The sequence below is a fragment of the Loxodonta africana genome, chromosome X, assembly GCF_030014295.1.
Source record: "Loxodonta africana isolate mLoxAfr1 chromosome X, mLoxAfr1.hap2, whole genome shotgun sequence".
In the NCBI taxonomy this organism is placed as follows: domain Eukaryota; kingdom Metazoa; phylum Chordata; class Mammalia; order Proboscidea; family Elephantidae; genus Loxodonta; species Loxodonta africana.
In genome coordinates this window covers 69,772,140-69,795,273 of record NC_087369.1, presented here as the reverse complement: position 1 = coordinate 69,795,273, position 23,134 = coordinate 69,772,140, and the positions used below count along the sequence as shown (strand labels likewise).

General features: G+C 39.7%; 1 protein-coding gene across 6 annotated transcripts in view; it reads left to right on the top strand.

Moving 5' to 3' along the window:
* HEPH (hephaestin) overlaps window positions 1-23,134 on the top strand; it is a 218,329-nt gene that overhangs the window by 92,145 nt on the left and 103,050 nt on the right. For all 6 annotated transcript variants that reach the window (XM_064278366.1, XM_064278369.1, XM_010592743.3 and 3 more), the window contains 3 exons: window positions 4,020-4,233; window positions 5,866-6,005; window positions 6,743-6,874. In XM_064278366.1, the coding sequence (XP_064134436.1) occupies window positions 4,020-4,233; window positions 5,866-6,005; window positions 6,743-6,874 (486 nt within the window). The remainder of the gene's footprint in view (window positions 1-4,019; window positions 4,234-5,865; window positions 6,006-6,742; window positions 6,875-23,134) is intronic.

Sequence of the window (23,134 nt, the reverse complement as noted above, 5' to 3'; positions counted from 1 at the left end):
AAAAAAGACAGTGGGGCAGGAGCCAGTGGGTGAGGGCAGGGCAGACCTGGAGTGGTGGTGGGCCAGTGGATCTCTAGCTGTGGTGGCACAGCAGGGACTGACAGGAAGCAGGCGAGATGGTGTATGGGGCTAGGTGAGAAGGAGAACAAAAAGGGAGAAAAAGAAAAACAAAAAAAATGGCTGTGTGACAGGAGCCAACAGGTGGGGATGGGAAGACCCAGGGCAGTGGTAGGCCTGTGGCCTCTAGCCATGGTGGCACAGGGAGATAGCTGGTAGGAGGGAGGAAGGTGGTGTATGGGCCTAAGTAAGAGGGAGAAAGAAAAGGAAGAAGGAGGAAAAAAAGCCAAGCAGCAGATGGGGATGGGGCAAGGTGGGCTGGGAAGGGATCTTGTATTGTGGACAACACTGGTGGGGGCTCCCAGGATGGATTCCTGCTTCTACTCACCAGAAGAGTAAGAGGTAGGAAAGCCTGTTTCTCTGTTTACCAGAGTTTACCAGGTGCTCTGTCTCCTGTTGGGAGCTCTGTGAATTTGCCTTCCCCTACTCCCTGCCCCCCATGTGTCTCTCAGTTTGTCATACTGTGGGTGTTTGCCCGTTGCTGTGATGCTGACAGCCATGCCACCAGTGTTCAGATACCAGCAGGGTCACCAATGGAGGACAGGTTTCAGCTGAGCTTCCAGACTAAGACAGGCTAGGAAGAAGGACCCAGCAGTCTGTTTCCGAAAAGAACTACCCAGTGAAAACCTTATGAATAGCAGCAGAACATTGTCTAATATAGTGCTGGAAGATGATCCCCCCAAGTTGGAAGGCTCTCAAAAGAAGACTGGGGAAGAACTGCCTCCTCAAAGTAGAGTCAACCTTAATGACGTAGTAAAGCTATCAGGACCTTCATCTGCTGATGTGGCATGACTCAAAATGAGAAGAAACAGCTGCAAACATCCATTAATAATTGGAACCTGGAATGTACGAAGTATGAATCTAGGAAAATTGAAAATCATCAGAAATGAAATGGAACACATAAACATCGATATCCTAGGCATTAGTGAGCTAAAATGGACTGGTATTGGCCATTTTGAATCAGACAATCATATAGTCTACTATGCTGGGAATGACAACTTGAAGAGGAATGATGTTCCATTCATGGTCAAAAAGAACATTTCAAGATCTATTCTGAAGTACAATGCTGTCAGTGATAGGATAATATCCATACACCTACAAGGAAGACCAGTTAATGTGACTATTATTCAAATTTACTCACCTACCACTAAGGCCAAAGATGAAGAAATAGAAGATTTTTATCAGCTACTGCAGTCTGAAATTCATCGAGCAGCAGTCAGGATGCATTGATAATTACTGATGATTGGAATGAGAAAGTTGGAAACAAAGAAGAAGGATTGGAAGTTGGAAAGTACAGCCTTGGTGATACAAACAATGCCGGAGACCAAATGTTAAAATTTTGCAAGACCAACGACTTCTTCATCACAAATACCTTTTTTCACCAACATAAATGGCTACCACACACATGGACCTCACCAGATAGAACACACAGGAATCAGACTACATCTGTGGAAAGGGACGATGGAAAAGCTCAATATCATCAGTCAGAACAATGCCAGGGGCCAACTGTGGAACAGATCATCAACTGCTCATATTCAAGTCCAAGCCGAAACTAAAGAAAATCAAAGCAAGTCCACAAGAGCCAAAATATGACTTGCATATATCCCACCTGAATTTAGAGACCATCTGAAGAATAGATTTGATGCATTAAACACTAGTGACTGAAGACCAGACAAGTTGCGGAATGACGTAAGGTCTTCATACATGAAGAAAACAAGAGGTCGTTGAAAAGACAGGAAAGAAAGAAAAGGCCAAGATGGATGTCAGAGGAGACTCTGAAAGTTGCTCACAAACGTCGGGCAGCTAAAGCAAAAGGAAGAAACAATGAAGTAAAAGAACTGAAGATTTCAAAGGGCAGCTCAAGAAGACAAAGTAAAGTATTACAATGACATGTGCAAAGAGCTGGAGATGGAAAACCAAAAGGGAAGAACACGCTCCATGTCTCTCAAGCTGAAAGAACTGGGGGAAAAATTCAAGCCTCGAGTTTCAATAGTGAAGGGTTCTATGGGGAAAGTATTAAACGACGCAGAAAGCATCAAAAGAAGATGGAAGGAATACACAGAGTCAATATAACAAAAAGAATTAGTTGATGTCCAAGCATTTCAAGAGGTAGCATATGATCAGGAACCAATGGTACTAAAGGAAGAAGTCCAAACTGCTCTGAAGGCATTGGCAAAAAACAAGGCTCCAGGAGTTGATGGAATACCAAATGAGATGTTTCAACAAACAGCTGCAGCACTGGAGGTGCTCACTCATCTATGCCAAGAAATATGGAAGACAGCTTCCTGGCCAACTGATTGGAAGAGGTCCACATTTATGCCTATTCCCAAGAAAAGTGATCCAACCCAACGTGGAAATTATAGAACAATATCATTAATATCACATGCAAGCAAAATTTTGCTGAAGATCATTCAAAAACAGCTGCAGCGGTATATTGACAGGGAACTGCCAGAAATTCAGGCCGGTTTCAGAAGAGGGCGTGGAACCAGGGATATCATTGTTGATGTCAGATGGATCCTGGCTGAAAGCAGAGAACACCAGAAGGATGTTTACTTGTGTTTTATGGACTATGCAAAGGCATTCGACTGTGTGGATCATAACAAATTGTGGATAACATTGCGAAGAATGGGAGTTCCAGAACACTTAATTGTGCTCATGAGGAACCTTTACATAGATCAAGAGGCAGTTGTTCGGACAGAACAAGGGGATGCTGATTGCTTAAAGTCAAGAAAGTGTGTGTCAGGGTTGTATCCTTTCACCATACCTATTCAATCTGTATGCTAAGCAAATAAATAATCCGAGAAGTTGGACTATATGAAGAAGAACGGGGCATCAGGATTGGAGGAAGACTCATTAACAACCTGCGTTATGCAGATGACACAACCTTGCTTGCTGAAAGTGAAGGAGACTTGAAGCACTTACTAATGAAACCAGAGATCACAGTCTTCAGTATGGATTGCACCTCAACATAAAGAAAAAAAAAATCCTCAAAACTGGAGCAATAAACAACATCGTGATAAACGGAGAGAGGATTGAAGTTGTCAAGGATTTCATTTTCCTTCGATCCGCAATCAACAGCCATGGAAGCAGCAGTCAAGAATTCAAAATGACACATTGCTTTGGGTAAATCTGCTGCAAAGGACCTCTTTTAAGTGTTGAAGAGCAAAGATGTCACCTTGAAGACTAAGGTGCGCCTGACCCAAGCCAAGGTATTTTAAATCACATTATATGCATGTGAAAGCTGGACAATGAATAAGGAAGAATTGTGGTGTTGGTGAAGAATATTGAATAGGCCATGGACTGCCAAAAGGATGAACAAATCTGTCTTGGAAGAAGTGCAACCAGAATGTTCCTTAGAAGGGAGGATGGAGAGACTGCATCTTACTTACTTTGGACATATTGTCAGGAGGGATCAGTCCCTGGCAAAGTACAGGGTCAGCTGAAAAGAGGAAGACCCTCAAAGAGGTGGACTGACATAGTGGCTACAACAATGAGCTAAAGCATAACAGTGATTGTAAGGATGGTGCGGGACCAGGCAGTGTTTCTTTTTGTTGTGCATAGGGTCTCTACGAGTCAGAACTGCCTCCACGGAACCTAAGAACAACAACAACTCCCTGCCCGGGGTCATTGCTGGCTGTGTTCCAAGATGGCAATGCTGTGCCCTATCAGTTGGCAGCGGACCTCTGCTCTGTATCTCTCTTCATTCCGTTTTCCATCAGTTTCTTTTTCTGTTTGGTGTTTGATCTAGTTCTTCATCCCTTAATTTGATGCAATTGACGTTTGTAACTGTTTTACTTAGTTTTTCAGGTCTTTAATGCAGAGGCACAGCACGGTGCATCTCTCTAGGGGTCCATGTTGGCTCCACTTCTGAAGTCAAAATTTGCTCTCTGTTCCTTCCTCAGGGACATTTGAGATTTATTGTCAGGCAGGCAACCATCGCGAAGCAGGAATGAGTGCAATCTACAATGTCTCCCAGTGTCCTGGCCGCCAATCTACCCCTCGGCACCACTACCAGGCTGCAAGAATCTACTACATCATGGCAGAAGAAGTAGAGTGGGACTATTGCCCTGACAGGAGCTGGGAATTTGAATGGCACAACCAGTCTGAGAAGGAGAGGTAAGTTTTCAGAAAAGGAGAGATCACACTTCCAGAGAATCTGGACCATTTATCAGATGAAGATACTAAAACTCTGAGATGAGAAGAAGGGACACATCTAAGGTCATTTATTAAGATACCAACATATCTTAAAAAAAAAAAAAAAGATACCGACAGATCTGAGAACAAGGACTAGAATGCAGGTCTTCCAAGTTCCAGCTCAGTGCTTCTTCTAGCTTGCTGTAATATTGTAGGACTGAAGTAAAGAGACCTTACTCGCACTCTCATTTTTTTTTAGTTTTTTGCTGTCCTTCCTCTGGTTAACCAGAAGAACCTATCCTGGGACCTAAAATTTATAGAGGATTTACTCAAGGGACTGAATGCCCCAGTGCAGCTGTCCCTTGGCAAAATGGCATTGCATTCATTAAGGTACAGTTTAAGCTATGTATCAGAAAAAATCCAAAATAAAGTGGCTTAAATAAGAATTTTATTTCTTGCTCAAGTAACAGTACAGACAAATGGTCCACAGCTGATAGGTGAACTACACCACTTTTTTTTTTTTTATCTCTGGGACCAAGATGTACATTCCAATTATAGCCATCCCCAACTATCAAGAAGGGGAAAGGAATCCAGGGCAATCAGCATTGTCTATAAGGAGATTACCTGGAAGTTGTATACATCACTTTCTCTCATACCCCATTGTGCTGAACCTATTAGTACGGCTACATCTAGCTGCAAGGTAGAATAGAAAATGTAATTATTGTTAGGCAGCTATAAAAAAACTCAGCTAAATTCTAGGGAATTCTACTACTGAGCAAAGAGGGATAGGAGAATGGAAAACGAGGTATAATTTAGCAGTCTCCACTACAAAATTTGTTTCCAGTGCTCTTTGTCCTTTTCCAATTTTTGTCTGATATGTTGGTTGTTGAAGAATGAAGTCTTCTTTCTAACTTACTCTGAGACCTGGGAAAAGTGACTTCCTTTCTCTGAACCTTGTTTTACTCATCTGTAAAATGATGTGGTGTAGTTGAAAGAACCTGACTGTAGAGGAAGGGAGGCTTAGATTTCAGTCCTGGCTCCCTCACTAGCTGACAGTGTCATTGTAGGTAAGACCTGTCACCTCTGGGCTGCTGATTCCACCTCTGGGACTTACCTACCTCATAGGCCTTTTGAGAATGTCAAACAATAAAGTGAATAATCTGTTTGTAAATTGGAAAGCATCACATAAGAAAAAATCTGTAAGGTTTCATTTCCTCTCTACCTCTCCCCACCCCACCCAGCAGCAGCACCACTTAGTACTCTTCAGCCACCTTGTATTTTGTCCATTTGTCAAACTAATTCCATCTAAGACATCCTTAAGACTGGAGCTAGAACCCAGAGCTCCTGATTGTTATCCCAGTGTTCTTACTATATTAAGTGCACTTCAAATTCCTATGTGGAGGATAGGCAAGCAAGAAAACATCAATAGATGTATCAATAGATACTGAAATCTTCCGTTTTTAATTGTGATTGTGTGGCCAACATGATCAGCAATCCAGCATTAGCAGGTCTCCTTCCTTTTCTACCTATAACATGGTTCGGACTTAACTTCCCCACATCTGAAAATCAGGGGTTGAGGGCCAAGTGCTGATACCACTCTTTGGATTCCTTTAGTTATGGTCACATCTTCCTGAGCAACAAGGATGGGCTCCTGGGTTCCAGATACAAGAAAGCTGTATTCAGGGAATACACTGATGGTACATTCAGGATCCCTCGGCCAAGGACTGAGCTAGAAGAGCACTTGGGAATTTTGGGTAAGGGAATGCCACTTCCTTCTTAGTGTCTAGAACCCTGGGCTGCTCCTTGTATGTCATATCAGGAAGGCCTTCCCATTTCCCATTCTCAGCTTTTACTTATGATGTGCTGAAGCTATAGTCATATTTTATAAAACAGCCACATGAAAATAAGCATTTACCCATGTGTCATGGACTAAAAGTTAATCAGACTAGATAATTCAAAGGGAGGAATCCATGAATTTTGTTGCAACATGAACCAGGTTTTTGCAGGCCTCTATACTTATGGGTCTCTAAGAATGATAGATTTAAACACGTAGGTATAATTTAAGAATATCAAAGAATAGGAAAAATGATACAGGGAACCAGTATTACTCCTGTACCCCAGTTTAATTATTGCTACAGTTTTCTTCACTTTTATAGGAGCAGATGGGTTTCCTCATTCTTGTCCTGTCCCAAAAGGGGCCCACTGGCCTCTGAAGAGACCCTAGTCACTTTGTATTCTGGGCCAAACTTTCACTCCTTGCCATCAATGATTCCACAGAGTTCTGATTCCCTAGAGCCTTGGGCTATTATGGAGAGAGGATTGGGGTGGGAGAAGTGGGGAGAATTAGAGGCACAATCCTGTTGTTGAGGCATCCTCTTCCTGTGGGTAGGCAAATCCCTAGTTCTAGGGAGCTCCTATGTACATCCCTTTCTTTACTGCCTCCTGTTCCACTCTTCCAATAATGGGATTTTTTTTCTTTTGCATATATTAGGTCCGCTGATCAGAGGAGAGGTTGGTGATATCCTGACTGTGGTGTTCAAGAATAATGCCAACCGCCCCTACTCTGTGCATGCCCATGGAGTGCTAGAATCTAGTAACAACCAACCACTGGCTGCTGAGCCTGGTAAGTGGGGACACTAAGTGAAGAGACAAAGCACCTCTGCTTCAACCCTATGGTTTGCTCCTTAAAAAAAAATGCTTTTAGTGTTCTGAAACAGGAATATTGGTCAGGACTAAGCCATAGCCTATATTTGTCTCAATGAAATACTTGCAATCAATCCCAGAACAGGCTACCTACCTTAGATCTTTTGCTTCATTGAAGACTGATCCCTAGCCCTTGTCACACACTGAGGCTTATACTGCCCTTAACCGTGAACATAGATGGAGCTTTTAACCCTCTATAGATTCTGGCATTAACCTGGCTACAGTCTGAGGTCCTAATCTGGGCTAGAGAGTGGCTTAGTCCAGACCACAGACTGATCCTCAACCTCATCCATAGACCAGTTCTTATCCCCTTGTTAGTTGCCATCGAGTTGGTGTGATCTCATGGAAACCCCATGCATAACAGAATCAAATGTTACCTAGTCCTGTGCCATCTTCATGATATTTGGTATGCTTGAGCCAATTGTTGAGTCCACTGTGTATTTCCAACCTAGGGGGCTCATCTTCCAGCACTGTATCAGATAATATTGTGTTATAATCCATAGGGTTTTCACTAATTTTTGGATGTATGTTGCCAGACCTTTCTTCCTAGACAGTCTTAGTCTAGAATCTCTTCTGAAACTTGTCCACCATGGGTGACCGTATTGGTATTTGAAATACCAGTGGCATAGCTTCCAGTATCATAGCAATACACAGGCCACCATAGTACAAAAAACTGGCAGAAGAGCCTATCCTTTCAGGACAGACTAAATCCCAACCCAGTCCAATATTAAATGTAGAGTGACCATACTCTTGGCCACATTCTCTTCCATTTATTCATTCATTCATTTTTTTTAGTGGAGGCCTACTAGGTGAAAAAACTGTTTAAGAAGCTATAGATGCAGTAATAAATAATACTTCTTCCTGCCGTTAAAGAATTAGAACTCTTAGGATAGCAAGACAAGCAAACTGGTGATTACTGGTTATTTTAATGCACTGTGATAGTTGTTAAATAGGAGTTTTTACAGTGTGCTAGGGAGATGAAGAAGAAGATGTCTAATGTTTAAATGGGCAAGAATGATTTCCTAGAGGAGGTGATATATAAGCTGAGATCTAAATCAGTAGTTCTCAAACTTTAATGTGCATCAGTTATCTCCTGGACGCCTTGTTAAAATTCAGATTACTGGGCTTTACTTCCAGAGTCTTTAATTTAGTAGGTCTGGGCTGGGGCCCAAGAATTTATGTTTCTAATAATTTCCAGGTGATACTGATGTTGCTGGTTCAGGAACTAAACTTTGAAAATCATTGATCAAAAAAATGAGGAAGAGGCATAAAATTCAAGGGTAGTGTGGGAGAAAATGAGGGAAAAGGAAGTTCCAGATGTAGAGAAAGCAATATGTAAAGACCCAGTAGTAAGAGAGATTGGAGTACAAGTAGAGGAAATGGTATAGATTCCAAAAAGATCAATGACGTAGAGTCAACAGGATTTGGGGATTAATTGGACATAAACCCAAAAACCAAACCAAACCCACTGCAGTCGAGTCAATTTCAACTCATAGCAATCCTATATTTGGACATAGGAGGTGAGAAAGAGAAGGATTCTTGAATGACACCCACATATTTGGAGGAATATTCTTGAATGATACAGATTTCTGGCTTGGGCAACCAAGTAAATAGTGATGCCATTCACCAAGATAGAGAACATGTAAGGAAGCAGATAGGATCAGGAGAGGTAAGATGATGATGAGTTCACCTTTGAATTTGTTGAATTTGAGATGTCTAAAAACAACAAAAAAAATAGAGCTATCTAACAGATATAAAGTTCTGGAACTCAGGAGAAAGGTATGATCTTAAGGAATAGATTTAGGAGGCATCAACGTTTAGTAATAATTGAAGACAGGAATGAACACAGTCATCCCAGAAGATATATGAAATAATACAGTAAAAATTCTCGGATGAAACCCTGAAGAACACCAAATTATAAGGGATGTACCAATTGTAAAGTAAGCCTGAGAAATAGCAAGACAGGTAAGAGGAAAACTAGGAGAAGACAGTATCACAGGTGTTAAAAAGAAGAACATTTCCAGGACAAAGTGGTCAACGGTTTCTCCTACTTCAGAGAGGTTAAATAAGATAAGGCTGGACAATTTCTCATTAGATGTAGCAACAGGAGAGTTCTAGTGATCTAGATAAATTAGATGGAAAAGAACACAGATTTGAATGGGCTAAAGATTAATTGATAGATGCAGAAGTAGAAAGAAACCGAGTGCAGTTTAATTTTAAGACACAGGCAGAATAATTTAACTTGATGAGAAGGTCTGGGGCGTGAAAGGACAAAAGTAAGTGGAGGTGAAGGGCACAGGTATTGAGGAGGTCAAGGCAGTGTTGGATAAGTCATACACACAGAAATTGAAGCCACTCAGGAAGATGACGAAAATTGGGGTTAAAAGGAAGACAGTGACCCAGGTACTAAGATCATCAATAAATGACCAAAAAAGAGAGAAAGGATATATTGGAAGCAGGAAAACCAGTTAAAATGTCGTCATACTGATCCAGACAAGTGATGAAAATGACTTTAACTAAGGTGGTAGGAAATGAGAATGGAGAGATTTAGATGGATTTGAGAGATGTTAGGGGAGAATTAATAGGATATAATGATTGAACAGACGCTAAGGAGATAAGGGAAATGGTGGAGACAAGGATAACTCCAAGATTTTTGAATTAGCACCTGGATGGTAGTGTCATTCGCAGAGAAGATGGGAAATGTAGAATCAGGGAGGGGGGAGGCAGTTTTTTTTTAAGAGGTGAAGATATTGAGTTTATTCTTAGTTTTTTATTACTTAATATTTCAATGGGCTTTAAATGAAAGTTTACTAATCAAGTCAGTCACTCACAAAAATTTATATACACTTTGCTATGTACTCTTAGTTGCTCTTCCCCTAATATGACAGCACACGCCTCCTCGCCATCCTGTATTCCCCGTGTCCATTCAGCCAGCTCCTGTCCCCCTCTGCCTTCTCATCTCGCCTCCAGATAGGAGCTGCCCACGTAGTCTCATGTGTCTACTTGAGCCAAGAAGCTCACTCCGCACCATATCATTTTCTGTTTTATAGTCCAGTCCAATCCCTGTCTGAACAGTTGGCTTTGGGAATGGTTCCTTTCTTGGGCTAACAGCAGGTCTGGGGACCATGACCCCTGGAGTCCTTCTAGCCTCAGTCAAGCCATTAAGTCTGGTCTTTTTACCAGAATTTGGGGTCTGCATCCCACTGCTCTCCTGCTCCATCAGGGGTTCTCGATTGCGTTCCCTGTCATGACAGTTATCAGTTGTAGCCAGGCACCATCTAGTTTTTCTGGTCTCAGGCTGATGTAGTCTCTGGTTTGTGTGGCCCTTTCTTGTCTCTTGGGCCCATAATTACCTTGTGTCTTTGCTGTTCTTCATTGTTCTTTGCTCCAGGTGGGTTGAGACCAATCGATGCACCATAGATGGCCACTTGCTAGCATTTAAGACCCCAGATGCCCATCACCAAAGTGGGATGCAGAACGTTTTCTTAATATATTTTGTTATGCAAATTGACCTAGGTATCCCCTGAAACCAGGGTCCTCAGACACCCGCCCCTGCTACTCTGGCCTTTGAAGTGTTTGGTTTTATTCAGGAAACTTCTTTGCTTTTGGTTTAGTTCAATTGTGCTGATCTCTCCTGTATTGCGTGTTGTCTTTCCCTTCACCTAAAATACTTCTTGTCTACTCTTTAATTAGTGAATACCCATCTCCTTCCCTCCCTCCCCACCCTTGTAACCATCAAAGAATATTTTCTTCTGTGTTTCAACTATTTCTTGGGTTCTTATAATAGTGGTCTCATACAATATTTGTCCTTTTGCAACTGACTAATTTCACTCAGCGTAATGTCTTCCAGATTCCTCCCAATTATCCGATGTTTCACGTATTCATCGTTCTTCTTTATCGTTGCCTACAATTCCATTGTGTGACTATACCATAATTTATTTATCCATTCACCCATTGATGGGCACCTTTGTTGCTTCCATCTTTTTGCTATTGTAAACAGTGCTGCAATGAACATTGGTATGCATGTATCTGTTCATGTGAAGGCTCTTATTTCTCTAGGATATATCCCAAGGAGTGAGATTGCTGGATCATATGGTAGTTCTATTCCTAGCTTTTTAAGGAAGCACCAAATCAATTTCCAAAGTGGTTGTATCATTTTACATTGCCACGAACAGTTCATAAGTGTTCCAGTCTCTACACAACCTCTACAACATTTATTATTTTGGGTTTTTTTGATTAATGCCTGCCCAGTTGGAGTGAGATGGTATCTAATTGTAGTTTTGATTTGCATTTCTCTAAAGGCTAATGATTGTGAACATTTCCTCATGTGCCTGAATGTCTTCTTTGCTGAAGCGCCTGTTCATATCCTTTGCCCATTTATTAACTGGGATATTTGTCTTTTTGTTGCTGAGTTTTTGCAGTATCTTGCAGGTTTTAGAGATTAGAGGCTGATCGGATTTCTCATAGTCAAAATTTTTCCCAGTCTGTAGACAATCTTTTTACTCTTTTGGTGAAATCTTTGGATAAGCATTAGTGTTTGATTTTTAGGAGCTCCCAATTATATAGTTTCTCTTCTGGCGTTTGTGCATTGTTAGGAATGTTTTGTATACTGTTTATGCCATGTATTAGGGCTCCTAGTGTTGTCCCTATTTTTCTTCCATGATCGTTATTGTTTTAGATTTTATATTTTGGTCTTTGATCCATTTTGAGTTAGTTTTTGTGCATGGTATGAGGTATAGGTCTAGTTTCATTTCTTGCAGGTGGATATCCAGTTATGCCAGCACCATTTGTTAAAGACATTGTTTTTTCCACATTTAACAGAGTTTGGGCCTTTGGCAAATATCAGCTGCTTGTATGTGGATGGATTCATGTCTGGATTCTCATTTCTTTTCCATTGGTCTATATATCTGTTATTATACCAGTACCAGGCTGTTTTAACTACTGTGGCAGTATAATAGGTTCTAAAATCAGGTAGTGTGGGGCCTCCCAATTTGCTCTTCTTTTTCAGTAATGCTTTACTTATCCAGGGCCTCTTTCCCTTCCATATGAGGTTGGTGATTTATTTCTCCATCTCATTAAAAAATGTCATTGGAATTTTGATCAGAATTGCATTGTATCTATAGGTTGCTTTGGGTAGAATAGACATTTTTACAATGTTGAATCTTCCTATCTGAGAGCAAGGTATGTTTTTTCTACTTATGTAGGTCTTTTTTGGTTTCTTGAAGTAGTGTCTTATAGTTTTCTTTGTATAGGTCTTTTACATCTCTGCTAAGATTTATTCGTAAGTATTTTATCTTCATGGGGGCTACTGTAAATGGTATTGATTTAGTGATTTCCTCTCCGATGTTCTTTTTGTTGGTATAGAGGAATCCAACTGATTTTTGTATGCTAATCTTGTATCCTGTTACTCTGCAGAACTCTTCTATTAGGATCAGTAGTTTTCTTGAGGATTCTTTAGGGTTTTCTGTGTATAAGATCATATCGTCTGCAAAAAAAGATACTTTTACTTCTTCCTTTTCCATCTGGATGCTCTTTATTTCTTTATCTAGCCTAATTTCTCTGGCTAGGCCATCCAGCACAATGTTAAATGAGAGTGGTGATAAAGGGCATCCTTGTCTGGTTCCTGTTCTCTAGGAACTTTGCTTCTATTCCTATTTTGCTAGGAATTTTTATCATGAATAGGTGCTGGACTTTGTCAAATGTGTTTTCTGCATCAATTGATAAGATCATGTGGTTCTTGTCTTTTGCTTTATTTATATGGTGGATTACATTGTTTTTCTAATGTCGAACCATTCCTGCATACCTGGTATGAATCCACTTGGTCATGGTGAATTTTTTTTTTTGGTATGTTGTTGAATTCTACTGGTTAGAATTTTGTTGAGAATTTTTGCATCTAAGTTCTTGAGTGCTAGAGGTCTGTAATTTTCTTTCTTTGTGCTGTCTTTCCTGGTTTTGGTATCAGGGATATGCTGGCTTCATAGAATGAGTTTGGGAGTTTTCCATTCTTTTTTATGCTATGAAATACCTTTAGTAGTGGTGTTAACTCCTCTCTAAAAGTTCAGTAGAATTCTCCAGTGAAGCTGTGAGGGCCAGGGCTTTTTTTTTTTTTTTTTTTGGAGTTTTTAAACACATTTCAATATCTTTTTTTCTTATGGATTTATTTAGTTCTATCTCTTTTTGCTTTTATTTAGGTAGGTAGTGTGTTTCTATTAATTCATCCATTTCTTGTAGGTTTTCAAATTTGTTAGAGTACAATTTTTCATAGTAATATGATATGATTCTTATAATTTCAGTTGGGTCTGTTGTGATATTGCCTATCTTATTTGTTATTTGGGTTATTTGCTTCCTCTCTGGTTTTTCTTTTGTCAGTTAGGCCGATGGTTTGTTGATTTTGTTTATTTTTTTAAAGAACCAGCTTTTGGTCTTGTTAACTCTTTCATTTTTTTTTCTCTTCTCTATTTCATTTAATTCTTCTCTAATTTCAATTATTTGCTTTCTTCTGGTGCCTGAGGGTTTCCTTTATTACTCTCTTTTTATTTGTTCAAGTTGTAGGAATAATTCTCTGATATTGGCCTCTTCTTCTTTTTAGATGTGTACATTAATTGCAATAAATTGACCTCTAAGCACTGCTTTCTCTGTGTCCCAAAGATTCTGATAGGAAGTGTTTCCATTCTCATTGGATTCTATGAATGTCTTTATTCCATCCTTAATTTCTTCTGCAACCCAGTAGTTTTTGAGCAAGTTTCCAAGTGTTTCATTTCTTTCCCCTGCTTTTTCTGTGGATGTCTACTTTTACGGCTTTATTGTCAGAGAAGATGCTTTGTAATATTTCAATGTTCTGGAGTCTGTTAAGGTTTGCTTTATGATCTAGTATGTGGTCTATTCTAGAGAATGTTCCAAGTGCGTTGGAAAAGAAAGTGTACTTGGCTGCTGTTGGGTGGACTCTTCTGTATATGCCTATGAAGTGAAGTTGGTTGATTGTGGCATTTAGATCTTCTGTGTTTTTATTGAGCTTCTTTCTGCATGTTCTGTCCTTCACTGAAAGTGGTGTGTTGAAGTTTCCTACTATTATTTTGGAGCTGTCTGTCTCGCTTTTCAATTCTGTTAGAGTTTATGTATTTTGAAGCCCTGTCATTGAATGTGTAAATATTCAATATGGTTATATCCTCCTGGTATATTTTCCCTGTAATCATTATATGGTGTCCTTCCTTATCCTTTGTGGTGGATTTAACTTTAAAGTCTATTTTGACAGAAATTAATATTGCCACTCCTGCTCTTTTTTGATTGTTGTTTGTTTGATATATATTTTTTCATCCTTTGTTTTAGTTTGCTTATGTCTTTACATCTAAGTTGTGTCTCTGGTAAGCAGCATATAAATGGATCTTTTTTAATCCAATCTGCCATTGTTTGTCTCTTTCTTGGTGAATTTAGCCCATTTACATTCAGCATAATTATGGATAGTTATGAGTTTAGTGCTGTCAGTTTGATGTCTTTTGTGTGTGTGTGTGTGTTGTTGACAGTTTCTTTGTTCCACATAACTTTTTGTGCTGAGTAGTTTTTCTTATTTTTAGTTTTTCTTTATATATTTTATTTTCCTCTTTTTCATTGATTTTGCTTTTGCTGATTCTTTATGTTTTTCCTGTATTTTATTTTGATGTGTAGGCTTGTTAGTTTCTTTTGTGTTTACCTTAATATTTACCCCTATTTTCCTAAGTTTAAACCAACCTTTCCTTTATTTAAATTACCTTGGCTTCCTCTCTGTATGAGAGAGAGTTTTCCTAGATATATAATTCTTGGTTGGCAGTTTTTTTCCTTCAGTGCTTTATATATGTCATCCCATCACCTTCTTGTCTGCATGGTTTCTGCTGAGTAGTCCATGCTTTCCTTTGTAGGTCACTTTTCGTTTATCCTTAGCTGCTCTTAAAATTCTCTCTTTATCTTTGGTTTTGGCAAGTTTGATTATATCTTGGTGAGCTTTCTTTTGGGATCTACCTTTTGTAGGTTCTATGAGCATCTTGGATAGATATCTTCTCATCTTTCATAATATCAGGGAAGTTTTCTGCCAACATTCTTCAATAATTATCTCGTATTTTCTGTTCTGTCTTCCTACTCGGTATTCCAATCACTCATAGGTTATTTCTCTTGATACAGTCCCACATGATTCTTAGGGTTTCATTTTTTTTTTATTCTTTTATCTGATTTTTCTTCGAATATATTGGTGTCAAGTGTTTTATGTTCTATCTCACTAATTCTGCCTTCCACATCCTCAATTTCTCTCTTCTGACTTTCTACTGAGTTGTCTAATTCCAAAATTTTATTGTTAATCTTCTGAATTTTTATTGCTGTCACTCTGTGGATTCTTGCAACCTATTAAGTTTTTCCTTATGATCTTGAATAACCTTCTTAAGTTCCTCAACTGCTTTATCTATGTGTTCCTTGGCTTGTTCTGTGTTTTGCCTGATCTCCTTCCTGATCTCTTGGGGAGTTCTGTACATTAATCTTTTGTTTTCTACCTCTGATAATTCCAGGAAAACACCTTCATCTGGAAGATTCCTTGATTCTTTGTTTTGAGAGCTCGTTGAAGTTATCAGGGTCAACTTCTTTAGGTGTTCTGATATTAACTGTTGTCTGTCTCTGAGCCATCTATAAGTTACTGTATTAATTTATTTTATGTTTTCTTACTGTTTCCTAGCTTCTTTCTTTGTTTTGTTTTGATACGCCCAAATAGGCTGCTTGAGTGAGCTAGCTTGATTATTTTCGCCTTTGAAGCTGTAATGTCCTGTCACCAGGTGCTAGAAATGTTACCAGGAGCCTAGGAGTCCATTCACTTTTCTTGTAGTGTTTCAGCTCAGGTGTCCAGGTAGTCAGTCAGCGACTGTGTGGTTCAAGTTCTGTCCTACAGTCTAAGAGGGGCAAAGGTGATTGGCATAGTCACAGGCATCTAGTTGCTGCAGGGATTCATGCTCCAAGCAAGGCAGGGGTCTGACAACTCTTCCCCAAGTGTCTGTGGGGAAAGCGGGTCCCTGTTCCCTAGAGTGCACAGGTAGGTGAGTTCTGCAGACAGACCATGGGCACCCAATGCTTTTGGTTGTAAGGACTGTAAGGCTCCACTTATCCTTGGGTCTCTGTCAAGGGTGACTGCGTGGTGTGGGCAGAGCCACTAGTACTCAGGCCTCTGATGTAGGTAGGTGAGGACTCTGTTTAATAGGCAGAGTGGTGTCAAACATCAAAAAGCTGCCTCTCCACCATAGAGCTGAAGCAATTGAAGTCAGATCTCAGGCACATACACAGTTGCAGTCTGTCTACGAGGGCCTAACTACTGAAATGGGCCCAGAGAGGTCCATGCAGGGGCGAAAGGCATTCAAAATCCATTGACCATTTTTGCCTGGACAGTAGCCGCTTCTGCCTGGAGTTCCCAGCTTAGGGGAGCTTTCAGATTATCTTTCCCCCCAATTGTCCATTTAGTCCTCCTCCAAGGCCAGGAGAATGGCTCAGGGCAAGGAGAAGCACCTGTCTCAGAATCAGGGAAATCAACAACCACTGAAGCTGGCTTGGTGTTTGGGGGCACTGTAAATTAGACACAAGTACTTATCTTTTGCCGAGAGTGCTGTTATTGTCTGATTCCAGAGGCATGACTAGACTGTGTGGCTCACTTTCTATCCCTGAGGAACCTGTGTCCCGAATGCTACCACCAGCCCCACTGTGGTCACACCAGAGGATGGTACCTGAGGGGGTGCCCATTCCCGCCATGTCAGGTCCAGCAACTCCTCTCTGCTTCTGAACCATCTCTCCCTCCCCCTGCTGCACAGTCCTTTTTCTAACTTTGCCCTTGAGGTTCAGGGCTCCTAGATTGTCATATATATAATCACTTCACTTGTTTTTTCGGGTCTTTGTTGTAAGAGGGATCACCAGAAGCGTCTGACTACTCTGCCATCTTGGCCCCGCCTCCTTTTCTTAATTTTTTTGAATGAGGTACCTGTAAGACATCCAAGCGGAAATAAGAGAGCTGTAAAGATAGGAGGTTATACTCAGTTTGAGATGTGGGTCTATAGCTTGGAAGAGACACCCAGGATAAATACAGAAATTTCACAGCCATTAGAAACTTCAATCAACGATAGTTGAAATCATGATTATGCATGACATCACAGGGTGAGATAGTGTGTAGAGTGAAAATAACATTGAATTCAGAATGACAATTTGGAACATCATCATTTAAGGCGAGGTGACCTACCCTAAATAATTTATAGGTTTAATGCAATTCTGATCAAAATCACAATTGGATATATATGTACTGAAATAAAATATATATAAAGTTCATTTGAAAAATAAAGAATACCTGGGAAAGAAGAGCCAAGACATTTCTGAAAAAATTAATGAGAGAAGATAGTACAACCCAATATTAAAACATCTTATAAAGGTCCAATAATTAAAGTAGCATGATATTGTAACAAAAAATAAATACATCATTTTACCAGTACTGACTCTTTTTATTGCTGTAGCTTTATAATATATTTTGAGATCAGGAAGTGAGAGTACCCCTACTCTGTTCTTTTTCAAGATTGCTTTGGCTATTCAGGACCCTTTATTGTTTCATGTAAATTTAAGGATTGGCCTTTCCAATTCAGCAAAGAAACCAAAATGGAACCAAACCCAGTGCTGTCGAGTCGATTCCAACTCATAGTGATCCTATAGGACAGAGTGGAACTGCCCCATAGAGTTTCCAAGGAGCACCTGGCAGATTCAAACTGCCAACCCTTTGGTTAGCAGCCATAGCATTTAACCACTACACCACCAGGGTTTCCTCAGCAAAGAAGGCTGTTGAAATTTTGATAGGTATCGCATTGGATTTATAGATTGCTTTAGGTAGTATAGACATCTTGACAATATTAAGTTCATTGAGTTTGTGTTTTTGTTTATGGGGATGTAGACTTTGGCAACAGATATGGATGGTTGCACAATATGGTGGTTGTAATTGGTCTCACTGAATTGTACAGTGAAAAATGTTGAAATGACAAATATTTTCTTTTGTATATTTTACAATAATACAATATTTTAAAAAGCTCTACTATGGGATGGTAGGATTTTCACATTTAAAAAATAATTTTCTTTACTATTTGAAATAAAAAAATTAAAACCCTGATATTTAACATACAGTCCTATTTATCAGGCATTTTGCTAAATAATTTTATTTCATGTTTTCTTTTAAGTTTTACAGCAAAAGGTACGAATTATGCCATTCTCATTTCACTGATGATGAAACCGAGTTTTGGGTTTTAATTGTCCAAGATGAAACAAGTAATAAATAGTGGAGGATATATTACATTTGTTGTTAGAAACAACTAGGAAGTTATTTACCCTTAAGATAAATAATGATGTAGAAATATATTTAATAACATGGAAAGATGTTTAGGATATAGTAACTGATTTTTTTTAAATTGCTTATGATACAATTGTCCCAGAAGACCGTCATACTGTTTTGGGTACAGAATGGGTACATTTTTGACACTGGACATTATGAGTTGAATTATGTCTCCCCAAAATACATGTTGAATTCCTGGCCCTTATACCTGTGCATATAATCCTGTTTTGAATAGGGTTTTCTTTTCTTATGTTAGTGAGGTCATACCAGTGTAGGGTTGATGCTACATCTAATCACACCTAAATTATGAAAAGAGAAGAATGGACCCAAACACACACACAGGGGAAGACATGTGAGTATCGGGATCATAAAATAAATGAATGAATGAACAGATAGATCAATAGATCAGCAGAAGAGAATAAAAGCCCTGAAATAGACCAAGCTTCTGCCTCTGTCAATATTGACTCTATTACTAGCTCCATACTTCTGTCTTCTACCTGTATTCTTTTTTTAAATTGTATTTTAGATGAAGATTAACAGAGCAAATTAGTTTCTCATTAAACAATTAATACACATTGTTTTGTGACATTGGTTGCCACCCCCACAACATGTCAATACTCTCTGGTTCTTGACCTTGGGTCCCTAGTTAACGGCTTTCCTGTCTCCTCCTGCCTTCTCATCCTTGCATCTGGACTGCTGTGCCCATTTAGTCTTGTTTTGTTTTATGGACCTGTCTAATCTTTGGCTGAAATGTGACCCTCAGGAATGACTTCAGTACTGAGTTAAAAGGGAGTCCAGGGCCATACTCTCAGGGTTTCTTCAGTCTTTGTCAGACCAGTAAGTCTGGTATCTCTCACTCTCTCTCTCTTTTTTTTGCGGGGGGGGAGTTAGAATTTTGTTCTACATTTTTTTCCAGCTTTCCCTGGGACCCTCTATTGTGACCCCTGTCAGGGCAGTTGGTGGTATTAGCAGGCACCATCTAGTTTTTCTGGACTTAGTCTGGTGGAGGCTGTGGTAGTTGTGGTCCATTAGTTCTTTGGGGTAATCTTTCCCTTTTCTACTTGGTTTTCTTCATTCTTTCTTGCTCCAGACAGGGTAAAACCAGTGGAGTGTCTTACATGGTCTCTCACAAGACTTTAAGACCCCAGACACTACTCACCAAAGTAGAATGTAGAACATTTTCCTTATAAACTGTGTTATGCCCTACCTTCATTCTTAACCAGCTCCTCATAAGAGAGAAGTTATTAACCTATAATCTGATTAGTCAGAACTGAAGATATTTGTTGGTAAATGTCTTACTAGTGGGCAGGGTTACTTTTGTCTTTCATGTTAGCACTCCTCCTTGCACTGACTGCTTCCATGTTGTAAGTTGATCTGTGTCTGCAACTGGGTGAACTGGATGAATGAAAGTTCAGGACCTGAACCGCAGACCTAGAAACCTTAAATTCACAAGACTGGAAAGAGGAAACACAAAGCTTTTTTCTCCAACTCATCTGTTATCAGAGCTCTGCAATGGTGATTACTGGACACTAACTCTTTTAAAGAAACTGGTACTTTGAATCTCATTTGGCTACTATTCTTGTTTTTATTGTGGTAAAATATGTATTATAAAACAATGTGCCATTTTAACCATTTTTAAATGTAAAATTCAGTGGCATTAATTATATTCACAATGTTGTGCACCCATCACCACTATTCATTTACAAAACTTTTTCATCACCCCAAAAAGAAACTCCATACCCATTAACAATGACTCCCACTTTCCCCTTCCCTCTCACTCATCCCTGTTAACCTCTAATAAACTTTGGTCTCTATATACTTGCCTATTCTAGATATTTTGTATAAGTGGAATCATACAATATTTGTCTTTTTGTGACACTTATTTCACTTAGCGTAATGTTTTAAATGTAAATCCATGTTGTAGCATGTATCCGGACTTCATTTCTTTTTATGGTTGAGTAATATTCCATTGTGTGCATGTACCCCATTTTGTTTATCCATTCAACTATTGATGCACTTTTAGGCTGTTTCCACCTTTTGGCTATTCTGAATAATGCCACAATGAACATTGGTGTACAAGTATCTCTTGGAGTCCCTGCTTTCAAGGGTACATACCTAGGAATGAATTTACTGAATCAGATGGTAATGCTATGTTTAACTTTTTGAGGAGCCATCAAACTATTTTCCACAGTGGCTGCACCATTTTAAGTTCCAACCAGCAATGCATGAGTGTTCCAATTTCCCCACATTCTCTTCAACACTTTTATTTTCAAATTTTCTAATAATAGGCATCCTTGGTTGTGTGCCTTTGAGTTGATACTGACTCATAGTGACACTTACGACAGAGTAGAACTGCCCCAGAGGGTTTCCCAGGCTGTAATCTTTACAGAAGCAGATTGCCAGATCTTTTCTACCACAGAGCCACTGGTGGGTTTGAGCCACTGACCTTTAGGTTAGCAGCTGAGCACATAACCATTGCGCCACCAGGGTCACTATGGCCATCCTAGTGGGAATGAAATGGCATCGCATTGTGGCTTTAATATGCATTTTCTTAACGACTAATGATGTTGAACATCTTTTCATGTGCTTATTTGTCATTTTTTAAACAATTTATTCTATTTTTGTTGTTGAGTATGTATACAGCCAAACACACCAATTCAACAGTTTCTACATGTACAATTGAGTGATGCTGATTATGCTTTTCGAGTTGTACAGTTGTTCTGACTTTCCTTTTCTAAGTTGTTCCTTCTCCATTGACATAAGCTCACTGCCTCCTACGGTTCCTGTCTAATCTTTTGGGTTGTTATTTTCAACTTGAATCCATATAGATAGATAAATCTTAAAAAGAGCATAATGCTCAAGGAGGACATTCTTTACTAGTTAAGCTAAACTATTCTTTGGTTTTAAGAAGACTTCAGGGGATATTTTTGGTTTAGGGCATAAGAATTATCTCAAGGCAATAGCTTTGGGTGTTGATCCAGGCTCCATGGCTCCAGAAAGTCTGGACTCCATGAGAATTTGAAATTATGTTCTGCATTTTCCCCTTTTGATAGGATTATACTATAGAATCTTTGATCTTTGTTCAGTAATAGTGGCTGGGGACCATCCATTACTTCTGGACTTGTGGCAGAGGAAGGAGTTTTTAATGGAGGCAATTAGCCACACATCCATTTTCTCTTCCTATTCCTTCTTCTCTGTTGCTCCAGGAGAATAGAGACCAATTGTGTCTTGGATATGCGCTTGCATGCGTTCAAGACCTGAAGCACTACATAAACTAGGAGATACTAAACAAAATATTAGGCCAAACTTGTTGCTGTCTAGTCAATTCTGACTCATAGCAACCCTGTAAGACAGAGTAGAACTGCCCCATAGGGTTTCCAAGGAGCCCCTGGTGGATTCAAACTGCCAACCTTTTAGTTAGCAGCCATAGCACTTAACCACTACACCACCAGCGTTTGCAAAAATATTAGGCCAATTAACAATTAAATGTCTCATGACACCATGACCCTAAACCTCTAAAGCTAGAAGCAGAATCCTATGAGGTTGTACGTAAGCAGTCTCAGCAGTTATTCTTTTTTGTCAACGTAGTGAAAATATTTATCACAAAACTTTTGTCAATTCAACTTTTTTTCTTTTTATTGTGCTAAATCAAGTCAGTCTCTCATATAAAAATTTATACACACCCTACTATGTACTCCCAGTTACTCTCACCCTAATGAGATACCACACTCTTTCTCTCCACCCTGTGTTCCCTGAGTCCATTCAGCCAGCTTCTGTCCCCCTCTGCTTTCTCATCTCCCCTCCAGACAGGAGCTGCCCACAGAGTCTCATGTGTCTACCGAGCCAAGAAGCTCAATTCTCACCAGGATCATTTTCTATCTTATACTCTAGTCGAATCCCTGTCTGAAGAATTGGCTTTGGGAATGGTTCCAGTCTTTGGCCAACAGAAGGTCTGGGAACCATGACCTCTAGGGTCCTTCTAGTCTCAGTCAGACCATTAAGTCTGTTCTTCTTATGAGAATTTCAGATCTGCATCCCACTGCTCTCCTGCTCCATCAGGGATTCTCTGTTGTATTCCCTGTCAGGACAGTCATCGGTTGTAGCTGGGCACCATCTGGTTCTTCTGGTCTCAGGCTGATGTAGTCTCTGGTTTATGTGGCCCTTTCTGTCTCTTGGCTCATAATTACCTTGTGCCTTTGGTGTTCTTCGTTCTCCTTTACTCCAGGTGGGTTGAGACCAATTGATGCATCTTAGATGGCTGTTTGCTAGTGTTTAAGACCCTGGATGTCACTCACTAAAGTGGAATACAGAATGTTTCCTTAATAGATTTTATTAGGCCAGTTGACCTAGAAGTCCCCTGAAACCATGGTCTGCAGACCACTGCCCCTGCTACTCTGGACTTCAAAGCTTTCAGATTGTTTAGGAAACTGCATTCCTTTTGCTTTAGTCCAGTCGTACTGACCACTCCCGTATTGTGTGTTGTCTTTCCCTTCACCTAAAATACTCCTGGTCTATCTAATTAGTGAATACCCTTTCCCTCCTCACCTTCTTAACCATCAAAGAATATTTTCTTCTGTGTTTAAACTATTTCTTGAGATTCTATAATAGTGGTCTCATACCATATTTGTCATTTTACAACTGACTAATTTCACTCAGCATAATGTCTTCCAGATTCCTCTATGTAATGAAATGTTTTATGGATTCATCATTGTTCTTTATCGATGCATAGTATTCCATTGTGTGACTGTATCATAATTTATTTATCCATTCATCCATTCATGGGCACCTTGGTTGCTTCCATCCTTTTACTATTGTGGACAG